Here is a 14,804-nt window from a genome sequence, read left to right as displayed (position 1 = left end):
AGCAGCCATTTTTGCAGGTCCAGGAGCTCTAGTCCAAATATGAGAGGCCTGAGAGGCCCAAGCAACAGGTGCAGCTGGAGTGTAGTAGGTACCAGGCATAGGAGCTTGCTGAGGCTGCTGAGCTTGAGGATAACCACCAGACTGCTGAGGCTGGAACTGCTGATTGTACCTGTGCCAACAATTCAAAGCAGTGTGGCCTACTTTAAAGCAAACCTGACACTGGACATTGGAATTGCGTCCACCACGACCTCTGTCAAAGCGTCCACCTCCTCTACCAGTTCTACCACCTCTGAAACTGTTGTAATTTGGTTATGTAGCAGTGGACGGTGAAGACACCATGGCCACAGAACAAGAAGGCTACGACTTAGTCTACTGATACCATAATAGAAAGAGAGAAAGAGGTCTTCATTGAGTCTCTGCAATTTCTTGTTTGATCAAAAGTTAGTTACAAAGTGTAACAAACTTGCTTTTATATTACAAGAGGGTGACCTGCTATAACAGGTTAGGGATGCTGACAGGTGTCAGTCATCCTTACAATATCAACTAGTATATCAACTACTTAATGCATCTAATAACCACTTTAGGTGAGAGATGCAATTCCCTTAAATTATGCCTAGTTAAGAGCAATGAGTCCAAGTGACACTCATCATCAAAAATTTGTTTTAGGATTAATTTTAGAGTTGCAAGTGGGAGAAAGGGAAATAAATATTATGATTCATATTTTCATTTTTAAGAATATTATAAAAAAGAAAGATTTTGAAAGAGACCAAAAATAAAATGTACCAAAAGCCAATTTCTATCACATTCCATAGTTTGAATTTTCATACAAGATTGACTTGAGTATCTTCTTCATTTGGTCATTAGAACTTTTCCAATTGTATGGAACTAAGTGTTTTTGAGATTACAACAGCAAAAAAATGAACTGCATATTTGTATCAAATTGTAAAGAGCAGGCATATGTCGGACAAATGTTTAAGAACATAAAAGACAATAGGTGGCTTTGAGATTTTTCCTGTGAAATATAAAAGGAGTCATAAGGGGGGATAAGGTTCAAAATCCGCTATCTACTACCATCTTACAAATCTAACAAAAACAAAATCCCTCAGCCATGAATTTTCAGCAGAAGATGAGAGAAAAAGCTCACTTTAGTGATGTATTACTACCACCACTTCAATCAGAAATATCTTACCAAATCAATAATAACAGCAAAGCTATCAGACGGGGAGCAAACCAGCTAACTTTCTTTCACTACATACTTGGAGATAATGATGAACTTTGGCAGCATGATGAAAGGCCTAAACATTCATGTCCTTCCCTGCAAGATATGCTCTTCAAGATTTGAACAACTTAAATGTTAAAATGTTGAAACTCGGTAAGTGAGGCTTGATCTCACTTTCATGCAAGAGACGGGGTTGCACCAAACTAGCCATTCTGAGTGGGATTCAACAAGGCCATCCTCTCAAATGGAAAGAGTGTGGTTCATGTGTTAGTTGAGATAAATATAGAACTGAGCTTAGCCTTTTGAACAAACTGTTGAACATTGAAAAGGGACCTTTCAAGAACATATATATTAAGTTATCGGCTTACAATCTCCTTTACAAAAATTATATCATCACGTGGATGTGATTCTTCAACCTTAACCATTACTTCATCCCCTATCTGTGTTCCAAGTGAGACCCAAGCAGTAGCTTGAAATCCAACCTGCAAATGAGAATCATCTTAAGGATTCAAAACAATACAATATCACAGTTGCATGGTGTAAAAACAATGCAAGAGCATTACCGAGGTTATCTAAACACAGTCATGTAATGTGTCTTAGATCTTAAGTAAAAAGCATAAGAATTGTAAATATTCTTACTCCTAGGAATATAATAGGAATTGTAATTATATAGTAGGAACCATTTGCTGCTTACCTCAACCAATAACAGAGCTGCAATCCGATCTTTCAAAAATTTAAGGACCAAAGCACGGTATCTTCTCTCTTTTGGTTGTTTTCGTAAATATTCTAATATCCAGTAACGGAGACTGCTGTTACAGAGCTTCCTCGCTGCTTTAACTTTCTCGTTTACATTGGCTGCTATCTCTTCAAGTTTACCAGAGGTAAAAGGCGGTGACTCACCTCTCAGAAATGCCTTTAGCTGAGGAAAAAGATCATTCCAGACACAACCAAAACAGACAGAAAAACATCTTAGAAGAAAATACCAAGATGAAGTTAATCACATTGCATAAGACGTGTTGGTATGAGTATGACGGCCAATATATTCAATAAAAGACTAAAGTATGGTATACTTGGAACTATAAATCATGTCTTCTAGGTCCTAATCACTGCATGAATATAAACTCAAATAATGTTTCTACACAACATAAATAACACGGGGCATGTATTTCTCAGACTATTGGTGACTTATTTAAAGAAGCATGAATGTGGTAAATTTAAAAGGAAAAGTAAATGGGATAATTTGAAGAGCTATCCTGAATCTGTAGAATTAAGGAACTCGGATACTGACTTAATGATGAAGAGCAAAGAAACAATACAATATGGGGACAAAATATAAATCCTAAAGAGCAAAGGAAAAGAAAGATAAAAAGAAAGAAGAAATTATGTAATTGGATTCCTATAAAGAAATTGTTAAATGAGTGAAATATAGGTACTAGATTTTGTATGGCTATATTCCTCCGGAAACATATAGGCAATTCAGGTATGCCAAAATGTCCCATTCTGCATACTGTCCCTTGTGAAGCGAACTAAAAAGCTTCACTTTGTTTCACATTTTTTAATCCAGTTTCCATCAATTTGATGATTCTTGCTGATTTACCAAACAATTTCATAGCAGGCATCTAAAAGCATCAAGGCATGTAATCTATTGTTTTTGCAATTATAAAATTCAAAGCAATATACCTGATAATGAGCAACAAGGTCCAAATATCTGCGGATGGGAGACGTAAACTGAACATAGCCAGGGATTCCCAAAATCCCGTGGCGTGCTGGTTTCCTGAAATCAAGTTCAGCTGCACGCATTATCTTGATTAGGGCAAAGCTCCTAACAGGCCCTTCTGGAAGATGGGAAAATTCAGAAAGATTTATATCTGATTGGGGTTGTCCCCGGTAGGGTAAAGGAATGTTATTCCGAGATCCAAATGTAGCAATAGCTTCGCCACAAAGTATCATCATCTCAAAGACTAGTCGCATTGCAGGGGCTGCCTGGTTTTCCACATAAAGGTTTATTGATGGCTCTGGATCTTCTGGCTTAGACACTTTGATGCGACTTTCTATTGTTGTCGTCTCAACTGCACCCTTAACAAAGACATCGCAAGATATCCTAAAATGTCAGAGGCTAATAAATCTCAATTAACTTCAGCTAACCCAAATATTCTTCTAATAAATAGCTAATTCCACAAGTCATGATTGTCAATTATTAAGTAATATTTATACTCGAGCATTCAGCTAAAACTATTACTCAATAGACAGCCCCATAAATTCTCACAATATTTAACTCCACAAATTTGGTTCAAATTTCTAAATTCAAAAAACTCCCGGCCTCGGTACACATTCGATGCTTTAACTATGGAGCTATCTAAAGTGATTTGTGTAAATGCAAACAAAGAGGTAAACATGTGTCCATTAAAGCACGCTATCAGTTTACAATATTGTGATTGCTTTGTTTAATAACATAAAGAAATATAAAATACAAATGCAATTTTTCATCACTTATCCGAGAGTAATAAAATTTTAAGATTCATGGGGATAGGCCAACGCTCCTGGAGGCCTAGACAAATTAAATAATAATCTTGTTGGATGTTTTAAGTAACAGGTTTCAGGTGATGCTTTATTTAGGCAGTTATGAAACCTGCAAAGCTATTAATTGTGAATCAGTGATGATGTTAACTAGAAGTTCTTATCAAATGTGATTAAATAATTTATCTTTGTTCCAAGAAGCAGACATAAGAAGCACCTCCTTTTATAAAAAGAGCTTGTTAAGAGTCCCACATCGGACAATATATGGCCTGAACATGTCCTTATAAGTGGGGGTAATCCTCATCCTACAAGCCGGTTTTGTAGGGTTGAGTTAGACCCAACCACACTTCTTAACAGAGCTGAAGAAAAACCGTAAACAATCTACCTGCTGGCGACGCCATTTTAACCGAAGATTTGCAGCCTCAGACAAAATTCTAAGTTCAACCTCCTCCTCAAGGTTCAAATAGAGCAACTCTGATGCACTCTCATATGTTAGCATGTATGTTGGTTTAACCACGGAGTTGAACACTGAACATTCCGCAATGCTATTAAATGCACAAAGAATATCATTAATATATGCACATCTCTAAAATTAATAATCATAGATGTTAATATTGTTGAGACTTTCAAAGTTATATTATTTCCTACTTTCCTTGTATCCTGTGTAAATATTCCTTTTCCTTGTATATATTTTCTGTACGCAATAATTCTCCTCTTCCTTCTTTCTTTGTATACCTTTTCTCTATGTAATTACTAAATTATGGAACATTCTATGCTGTATAAGATGATTTAAATTCCTTATAGTTAAGGGATTCAAATCGTAACATATGGTTATAAATTTACAGAGCTGGGAGTGAATCTCTCAAGCAATTAGGTAGAAATTTCACTCCTTCTGGCAAAGTTAGTATCAGAGCTCACATCTTGTGGACTTGGTAAAATCTAATTACTGCTTCACTTTCGTACTTAAAAGACATCCTATCCTATCCAATTCTATGACATATAGAAGAAAACTCATGGTGTGAAGTCTACGTTTTGCATTTACGGTGCAGTTTACACTTCATATGACCGGTCATGACTTCCCAAAGTATTTGAACAGAGCACACTCCACCAATTATGAGGCGAGTTAATTTTTAATCGTGGTGATCTCACCAAGATGGAGAACAAGCTTAGTAACGTGAAGTGTATGCATGATGTTTATCCTTAATCAATGTAGTCAAGCACGAGAACTTAAGTAGGATCGGTCGGCTTGTGAAAAATCGTAAAACTCGGAACATTAGCACGACACGTAAGATCCTACCGAAGGGAAAAATGGTAATTTCATATATATTTATACACACACATACACAACAACATGAAAATTTTAATTTGGGCCCAGATATAAGGCCCAACACTTTTCTTTTACAATCTTGACCACATCGGCGACGAAAACGATCTTTCTCTGATCGTAGCACTCTCAGGCATCCTTGGCACATAAGATCTTATGATCCGGCACTTGATCTTGACTACACTGTCCTTAATGACCTAAATTTTTTAATCTATCCAAAATCAAATTTTGACAACTCTCAATGTATCCACAGCGAAAGATTTCATTGGTTGCTTAATGTGTGCCCATTATCCAGTTTCTACGTTAGCAGTTGGCTATCTCTCAACCAAGCTCAAAATACTCTGTTATCTAATATGCCTTGGAGGTTGAAGTTGTGATCAAAGTAATGGCAGAAGAGGTTGTAGACTTAGGGCCTGTTTGGATTAGCTTATATGAGCTTATCTACTGACATAAGTTTTGTGAAACTATTTGGGAGAATTTATAAGTACAGTTTATGACATTTTCAATAAACATTTTTCAACTTATTTTCATAATTGTTTCAAGATATATTATAAAAACAGCTTATAGTGTATACAAAATCAATTTAATGTTATTTTATTGTTTGCTATCGAAATCGCTTATGTAAACTTATGCATGAGCACTTGTATTAATAAGCACTAGTACTTAAGATGAAAATAAGTTGTTTATTGTTTAATAGTTGTACATAGATCTTGTACTGAACATATGCAACACATCCAAGACAACTGCTACCACTTACCAATTGATTGAACTCCCTAAGAAGTCCGCAAATGTTCCTTCCTCTTATTCGTCTACTTCTGAAAAACCAATCGTAGCAAGCACTGGAAGCTATTTGTCCAACGTTGAACATGAAGAGTATCTCTAACCCAAGACAGCTCAGCAAGCTTCAACTGGTGTAGTATTCACAGGTGATGTAGTTTTAGGGTTTGTCTCTTACTTGCCATTCCTTTTGGTCTTGGATCTTGGATTCTAGTGCTTCCTCATAGCTAAACGTTCCTCACTTTTCTCGATATTACAAATCAAGCACTCACACCACATCACCCTTGCTGATGATTCTAAAGAAAAAGTTGTGGACATTGGTCAAGCCAACCCCTTTCCTTCATTATCTTTAAATTTTGATCTTCTGTGCCTGATTGATCCTTTAATTTAGTTCCAGCCAATCAACTTATTTGTACTCTTGATTTTTCTGCACTTTTACTACCAACTCTTTTTGTATACAAGATCGATTCTAAGGTGTTGTTTTGATCACTTATGATTATCTGATAAACAGAATGTCATCATATTCTCTAAAGAGTGATGAAGTGCCACATCCCCGGTTGTTTCAAGGAGAGCCTCTTTAAACTATTTACCCTTTTGTCTCTGGCTCCATTTTGTCTACATAAGATCTTTCTCCAGAACTAGATAAATTGTCAGGTAGTGCTAGCAAATGCATTTTTCTTGACTATTATACATATACTATTACCCCCAGCTTATTAATTCTGCATGTCTCCTGATGACCGCTTGTTTGTACTACTATACTTCCTTAGTTTTTACAATAGGTTTATTTCCATGTTTTTCAGATTTCCCTTAATTCTATAATAACTATTAATAGGGTTTACTTTATTTATATTAGTCTATAAAAGTGTAACTGATGTCTATACATTTTTGGATCATAAAAAATAATATTTAGTTTTTCCATATTTTCTCTCTTTCAAGTTAAAATAAATTAATATTGATATAAGCAACATAGCAAGGTTGAGTGGACTTTCATGTTATAGTGCTAATGTGTTATTGGGTGGATTTTTTCCACATGCAATCGACAAATTTAAGTTTACCTGCCATCGTCATGCAGCACAACTGATACAGTAACAGCATTACAAAGCTCCCCTTGTCTCAAACTCATACCTTCCATGGCAAGATTTTCTGGAAACATAGGATATGTAGCGGTGGGCAAAAAAACAGAAGTTCCTCTTCTCATAGCCTCCCTGTGTGCCATTAAGGACATTAAGGAAGAACATGACATCAAACATCTAATAAAATGTCTCTTTGAACGTCAATAACATACCTATCCACAATACTTCCAGGTTGAACATATCTCGTTGCGTCTGCAACATGTATCCAAATTTTAATTCGACCATCTTGTAACTTTGTTGCACTTAGAGCATCATCAAGCTACATATTATTAGTAAGTTAATAAAATGCCAGGGCCCTTAAATAAATGGAGCAACAATTGCAAGAATCTCATTAAAACCAATAGAAAATGATTGATTGATCACCTCATCAGCTTCATCGACATCAATGGCATAGACCTTCAGGTTAGTAAGGTCCTTCCTGTTAACCTAAACATAGTAAAACATTAATTATATAATTGCAAAAATATTGATGTCTAGGTAACCATCGGAGGATTCAAAGCAATTACAAAAGAAAAGGAAAATATCAAGATGTATGAAAAGTTTGAGTTCAGCTATATAGCAAATTAAAACAACAAAAAGTCATATGGTTCATGTGTTTAGTGGAAGAATCTGCTTAATCCAGGTTTCTATGAGAAAATTGGCACATACACACTAAAAAAGCGTAGGATATCAAGATTTTTAAAAAGACAAATGTTAGAGATTAATTGTTAGAAATTTTAGTGGGAGAGGGAGTTGAAGGTACAACTCCTTAGTCCTTATCCCTCCAACCCACCTGTACCTCCTCCCAAACCACCTTATCCCTCAATAGGATATTAAGATGCAAGACAAGATATCTGGATATTCAAAATTTTCATTCTTAGTATAGACCTTGTTGGTCATACATACCAATTTGGAACATTCAACTTTAAATTTCCAACAATATCATCTTCCAACTTTGTCTAGTAAAATGATAAACAACAAAGATGGAGTTGAAGATATGGATCATACATCATCACAGTCTCCTATCACAAACCATTTAAATGGAGTTGAAGATATGGATCATACATCATCACAGTCTCCTATCACAAACCATTTAAATCTGAATTTATTTTAATCGTTTTCCCTATACTTTTTATAGGTTCCCATCAACCTCTAACTATTGGAATACACTCCATCTGATCTACTAACCTTACCAGGCCATCATCAGGTCTTATCCACACACAACCAAACTTTCTAAGGTATGAGTCTATTCTACCATGTTATCCATAATAGGGTACTTTACTACGTCAACTTTTTCCTATTTTGCCTTGTGTCCCCATACCTTCTACATTGCCATATCTGCAACATTGAGCCTATTTTAATGTTGACTCTTTGCATCTTTGTATTCAACCCAACACAACATCACACTTGAATACATCTCCCCTATTCCTTGTCACATTTAACCGATGAATATAGCAATACCACAGAACTTATAAATTTTAAAAAATATATTGATAATAAGCAGTGAACAGTTGATTGCTAACAACAGTTTTCGTTAAAATTATTCATTAACAAATTTTTTTGTTACCTTTTATCTTAGCATTATATTACAGCACAAACTTGTCAAGGAAAAAAACTCAGTTAGCACGCATCAATTCCATACTAATATTCTGAGTGATGTTAGGTTTCGAAGGATGAGAGTGCCCAGGTATATTAAAATAGTCAAAAATATTATAAATTCAAATCCATGCACATGTCTAAATATCATAATGAAGAACCCAAACCTAAGAACTATTAGATAATTTTGATTTTTGACCAATATCATGAGGCAATCAAGCAAATAAAATCACCTCGTCTGGATCAGATGAGTCTGATAGAAGACTTTGAGCAGCTGATGTGATCTTTTCGAAGTGATGAGTGGGAATACTCAACTTCAACAAATCAAGATTGACGTGTACAGGAAAATACCCAATATCTATCAAGAGATTTACAGCTGAAGATGTTGTTTTGGCCAGACCCATTTCCTTTAGTATCTGAAAAACGCATGGGGGGTGAACTTATTAGAAGAACAAGAAAGTCAACTTTGGTGACATGTATAAGAGTCTACATTCTACAATTTAGAGATGTATTATTACGATAACAACCAAGCTTTAACTACATGAGATAAACTACAAGGATCAACCAACATCATAAGACTCTCATACCCTTTAGATGTTCTACCCACATGACCCTTCAAAATCCCTTCCAACTAAACTTTCATGATTTTTCTACTAATCGTCCAAGTAAAAAGACAACTGAATACATCAAGATCAGTTTTTCTCCTTGTAGAAAGCAGTATTAGAGCATTATTCGGGTAAGTTTTAATCGACGCTTGGAGTTGATCAAATTTCCTAAGCATAAATACAGTACAATGACTCCAATTTGAAAAAGTTACTGAATCTAATTTGTGGATTCTCCTCCCTACTTTCTTATGCCTCCATACTATTTTATAAGGACTTTGTGGCATCAACAGATCCGTGTAACTGACCTCTCCTAATGGAATAAGACTTGGTGGTTGTTGTTGGCATGTCCTATGGTTTCTTATTAGTTACACACACAAAGAGACACGTCAATTGATAAATATAACAATAAATCAAAACAAACTATGAGAGAAAAAGTTACCATCCCAGCTGTTTTTCTTTGTTCATCACTTTCACAATCATCAATAGCATATGCTTCAAGTGACTCAATTCTGCTCCAAATTTTCTCGTCATCCTTCCAGGAAGATTTGGAAGGTTTATCTTGTAAAGGCATTGATTTTGCAGAGCCCAACAGTTTAATAAACTCCTGATATTCTTTCTCAGCAGCCTCCTTTGCAACCTTCCTACGAATAAGCTCCTCAACCTGCCTTTTTATAAACAAAATAAAAGGGAAATTTTTTTCTGCTTAGACTTTGTAAAATTACAAGCAAGACAAACAAAATATAAAGTTTCATGAGCACAAATTCTAACGGATGACCAGAGCAGCGGCAATAAATATAATTTCCTCTTGCACACACCTCTATTAAAATAGCATGTCGGACCTGTAGGCTGTATCTAATACTGGCGTGTGTATGATACTCCACAATATCTTCCAACATTTTAAATTTCTAGAACAAAATATTAACATATATGCTTGGGACACTTCTCCGGTACTTCAGGAGAAACTCCAAAAACTTGTCTTGAAAAGATTTTGCACAAATTTGTTCTTCAGGTTGCGAACAAAACTATAGTACACTCTACTCCTTTATTTGTTGAGGATATAAAACTAAGAGAAACATGGTTGCGGGATAGTAGGGAAGATGTACAAGATCCATTTGATGATGGTGGTGCACAGTAAATAGATAGCAATTAAACAGAATTTAGACCTATTTTAAATAGGACTATTGTTATTGTGACTTTTCGATATTGGTTAGGGAAAAAATACATGGGTAACATACATTTACAAAGAAAACAATTTTTTCATATGGATAAGAGAAAGATATGGCAATAGGCTTTTTGGTTATGACCACAGGTATCTTTTGGCAAGGATTTATTTTCATATGCACATATTGTTATGTTAGATGTTAATAATAAATTATTAATAAAAAATATCAATGTCGATTAACAAATATTACGCATGTATGTAGAGTATGTATATATTTTTGTAAACTTTTGCTAACTTATTAATGTCGTCCTCAAAGAGCATATATTTGTTAACGAGAAATGCTAGCAACACTCTCTTTTCAACACTCTCTCTAGCACTCACTTTTTTATTGGTTAAAACATGTGTGGGTCCTACCACTTTATGTGGGATCCATTTTCAAAGTGAGAGACTCACACATGTTTTAACCAATAAGAAAGTGAGTGTTGGAGAGAGTGTTAAAAAGAGAGTGTTGCTAGAACTCCTCATTTGTTAACTAACTTAGATGCATAATAAAACAGATTTTTTTAAGATACTTTACATTTGCAAGTAATACATCTACCTGCTCATTTGGTCGAGGTCCATAAACGCAACGCAGTCCTGTAGTCTCGACTACGGTAAAGTATACTTCATCTTTTGATAGCAAGAGATGAGCAGAATAACTCTCAAGAGGCTCACACCTGCCAAAAATTATCTGCAGAGCAATCATTTCATGTAAGGATATCGAAACATACTTTGACATCTAGTTCAGAAGGCGAGATGATATTACCTCAGCCATCTCTTCAACTGTCACAGACTTATTCTTCTCCAGTAGCTCACTCCAAGCAAATTCAAGTAGTGATGGGTCCTGCATCATATCATCCAGTACTTAACTTACATACAGACAGAAGAAAGAAAGCTATAATTTATGATATCTATTACGATTCAATTGTGAAACTTACCACGTTGTCCTGAGCTTTCTGAACAAAGGCTGCGATCTCTGCTTGGTCAAAATTGGATATACCAGGAACAATATATGTCACTTGTTGCTTCTTGATGGAACTAGTGACGCCATTCTTCAGTACAAAAATTCAAGATACAGTCAGACTGCATAAAATCTAAAAGTTTCTAGCATTTAATAACAATGCAATAAGTCCCAAACACCTAGCAACCTATTAAACATGCCGCATTATGCTGTTTCAACAAGAACCTGATCTATAACCATCCAGTTCTTCTTGCCATCGGGTCTTTGAGCAACTGCTAACAATATTCTTTCAGAATCTTTCTTGAATTCCAAAAGCAAACCTTTTTCCAATGAACGGCTCACAAGTCTATCTTCAATAAGCTGTTCATTCAACAGTTCCGCACTGTCAAACCAAAGAAACAAATTAAGATAGTAACTTAAGCAATGGGAAAGCTAGGTGACATCAAATCTAGGCTTGTAGGAAAATTTTACTTGTCTTTCTTTTCATAGCACGTATCCATAATATTATTGTAGGAAATAGTTTCTCTAGTGCTGAAACAGCAAAACCAAAAAGGAGGAGGACAAAATAAAATAAATAGTCAATTTCAAATTTTTTATATAATTATTTTTTCCTCCAGATAGTTCGTTTTGACAGTGTATAAGTATTTGTACGTTATCTTTAAGATCACGTAGTTAGAGCTCCAACAAAAAAAATTTAAAAGAAAACAGCACTTGTAAAATTTTATTGTAGGGGTTTACAAAGCTCCTTTAAACTCATTTTGTTCTCTATGCAATAAGCCAAAATTTTAAATAGCAATTGTGATTGGTTTACAATCCTTGCTATAATGCGAAATTGCATACAAATATGGCCGCAATTACGGACACGGTGATGTTACAATTTACAAAGACCTCCAAAACCTTTGCTGCAAATTAAAACTAAGACATAAGAAGTGTTTTGAACGACTTATAAAAATAGCTTTTATGTCCCCTCTAAAACCTACACCCTCCGGTCACATTTATAAGCAACAAAAATGCTTTAATTTTTGGTCACTATAATAAACAAAAGTCAATTATTAATAAATCATTTAATGTAATTTCTAATATACCCTTCTATTTCAGTTTCCAACATTTCATTAAATTTAATAAAGAGGACATCATAGTAACTTTAATCAATGTGTTTGTAGAAAGTCTAAGGATGTGTTTGGATTGACGGTGGATATAATTGATTCTAACAGAATTGAGTTCAGCAGAATTGATTTTATCATAATTGAGTTCAGCAGAATTGATTTATGTTTGGATATATTTATGTAAAAGTTAGGTGAACAATAAATTACAGTGTAAAAATCATCTAGAATCAGAAATTACAAATTCTAGCTTCAAGTAGAATCAATTCTAGAGACATAATCAATTATACTTTTGCCTAATCAAAAGTCTTAAAATCATCCCGAATCAATTCTATACCTCTAGAATTACTTTTGATCTTTCCAAAAGCCAAACCAAACATGCACTAAAAAGCTAACTACACTTGATTGAATTTTTTAATAATCGTGAAACAATTTGTGTTGCTTATAAATGTGACTGGAAGGTGTAATTCGCAAACAACACCTTAAGGTTGAAGGAGTGTCTGATGTTGAAAAAAATACAAAGACATGTAGATACATTTAATCACTAATATTCTCAGCTTATTTTCACAAGCCCTTCAAAATAGCTTATGAAAACAAGTTAAAGCTTAAATGAAAACAAAATGACTTTATTTAACTTTCTGTTGTAAATACAGCTCATTATAAGCAATTGTATGATATGATGAGTTTTTACAAATTACAAATGAAAAGGAAGGAAAACGTACTTGGAAGATGAACCGTTAACGATTACGATTTTTGTGCGGCTTTTGCGTTTGGCTTTGAGCTCTTCCATGACGCTTTCGAAGAGGCTTTGGATGGAGCGTGTTTGAGTACGGCAGCCATAACAGGAGGAGGTGGGAGGGTAGAAGCGGACGGCGGGGAGAGGGCGGTAGGAGGGGAAAAAGCGGGGGATGGAGGAGAGAGAAGGGGGGGAAGGGAGGAAGAAGGAGCGGGTGTGAACTGCTCGAATGGACATTGGGAAGAAAGAAGGTTTTAGAGGATCATTGGAGCAGTGGCGGTGAGTGAGGGAGTGAGGGTAAGATAAAGAAGTTGATGATAATTTGGGGCGGGTTTTGTCTCGTTGTGTAAGAAGATATTACTTTAACTAGACTTCTTCACTATAGTAAACTCGGACAAACTCCGGTAAATGGGGTGTTCAAAAATACATAAGAGCATACACTAGGGGTGTTCAAAACCAAACCAACCCAATAGAAAACCGCAAATTAAATCAAATTAAATCGAAACCGCAAAAAACCGCATTTGGTTGAATTAGTTTTGGTATTTTTTAACAAAACCGCACGGTTCGGTTCGGTTTGCGGTTTGTATTTTGTAAACCGAACCAAACCGAATCAAACCGCATTATGTTACAACCTAAATTTTACTTAACTCACATCCAACCCAAAATTAAACCTATTATACACTAGCCTTATGAATACGAACAATTTTCTCATCCTTACACATATAATTTCAGTCCCGATCTTCTCAAATCTCTAATAACATTATTTCATCTTCTTTGCCACATACATCTTTCCTCTTCTATAATTTTTACTCTTCTATATTCTTTCTTTTTCACCTTCTCATTTTTATGTAAATGTTCCATATTTCAGTTTCATTTTTATCGCACATCTTCTTCTCTAATCTCTCAACACTTTTTCTTTTTCACCTTCACTAATCTTTCGTCTCTTCTATTTTTTTTCATTATAATAATTTTATATTGTTTTATGCTATTATTTTATATTTAATATTCCACTGTTGTCAAATTTAATTTTTACATATTACATAGAAAATTGTTGTCAAAATATGACGAGTTTTGTTGTTATTTGTTAGTGTATGAATGTCTAAATATAAAATTATGTTGTCTATATATGTGTATGTATGGCTCAATAAAATATTTGTAAAAAACCGAATCAACCGAACCAAACCAAACCGCATTAGTTTGATTTGGTTTGGTTCGGATTTTTTTTAAAAGTCAACCAAACCAAACCAAACCAAACCGCACTATTTTTTCTCTTACGGTTCGGATGATTTTTTTCGTCAAAACCGCCCAAACCGCACCGCGAGCACCCCTAATACTCAGTGGTGGTGGTATTGTGTTATAAAGCCACAATGTGCCCGAAAATATTATTATTTAAAGAAAATTAGACCAAATTTTTAAACCACTGATGCCAAAGAAAATTACGGTAGTTTGAAATTAATGTGAGACAAGTGGGACCCAATTTAAAGTTTTATGTGAGTGGTATGGATGTTTGGAAAATTTAATGAAGTGGTAAAATAATTGAGAAATGTAGACAAATATAATAAATTAAATAGGGTCCATTTATACCACTAACTTGGATATCATGGATGTGAATGCTCTAAATATCCTTAGATTTATAATACACTTCTTAAACAA

At 34.8% G+C, this 14,804-nt stretch overlaps 1 protein-coding gene across 1 annotated transcript; it reads right to left on the bottom strand.

Moving 5' to 3' along the window:
* Positions 1–971: 971 nt before the first annotated feature.
* On the bottom strand, positions 972–13,490 carry LOC131637515 (ribonuclease II, chloroplastic/mitochondrial-like). The gene is made up of 14 exons (XM_058908106.1): positions 13,138–13,490; positions 11,538–11,694; positions 11,290–11,403; positions 11,118–11,195; positions 10,911–11,042; positions 9,590–9,811; positions 8,779–8,961; positions 7,334–7,396; positions 7,123–7,229; positions 6,893–7,042; positions 4,122–4,281; positions 2,900–3,295; positions 1,914–2,138; positions 972–1,701 (listed from the first exon to the last, which is right to left on the bottom strand). Exons 1-14 carry the CDS (start codon positions 13,386–13,388, stop codon positions 1,576–1,578), a joined length of 2,364 nt encoding a protein of 787 aa, XP_058764089.1. The 5' UTR covers positions 13,389–13,490; the 3' UTR covers positions 972–1,575.
* Positions 13,491–14,804: the final 1,314 nt, after the last annotated feature.

The sequence above is a fragment of the Vicia villosa genome, unplaced genomic scaffold (assembly GCF_029867415.1).
Source record: "Vicia villosa cultivar HV-30 ecotype Madison, WI unplaced genomic scaffold, Vvil1.0 ctg.002018F_1_1, whole genome shotgun sequence".
NCBI lineage: Eukaryota > Viridiplantae > Streptophyta > Magnoliopsida > Fabales > Fabaceae > Vicia > Vicia villosa.
Note: the sequence above shows the minus strand (reverse complement) of the source record. Positions and strands in the feature narration are given on the sequence as shown.

Bases quoted from the DNA above. Each gene is read 5' to 3' on its own strand.
- LOC131637515 (XM_058908106.1), bottom strand. From the start codon at position 13,388: ATGTCCATTCGAGCAGTTCACACCCGCTCCTTCTTCCTCCCTTCCCCC. The intron at 7,043-7,122 runs GTATGTTATTGA...AATGGCACACAG, and splicing joins CCTGGAAGTATTGTGGATAG to GGAGGCTATGAGAAGAGGAA. The intron at 4,282-6,892 runs GTAAACTTAAAT...TGCATTTAATAG, and splicing joins GTGCTGCATGACGATGGCAG to CATTGCGGAATGTTCAGTGT.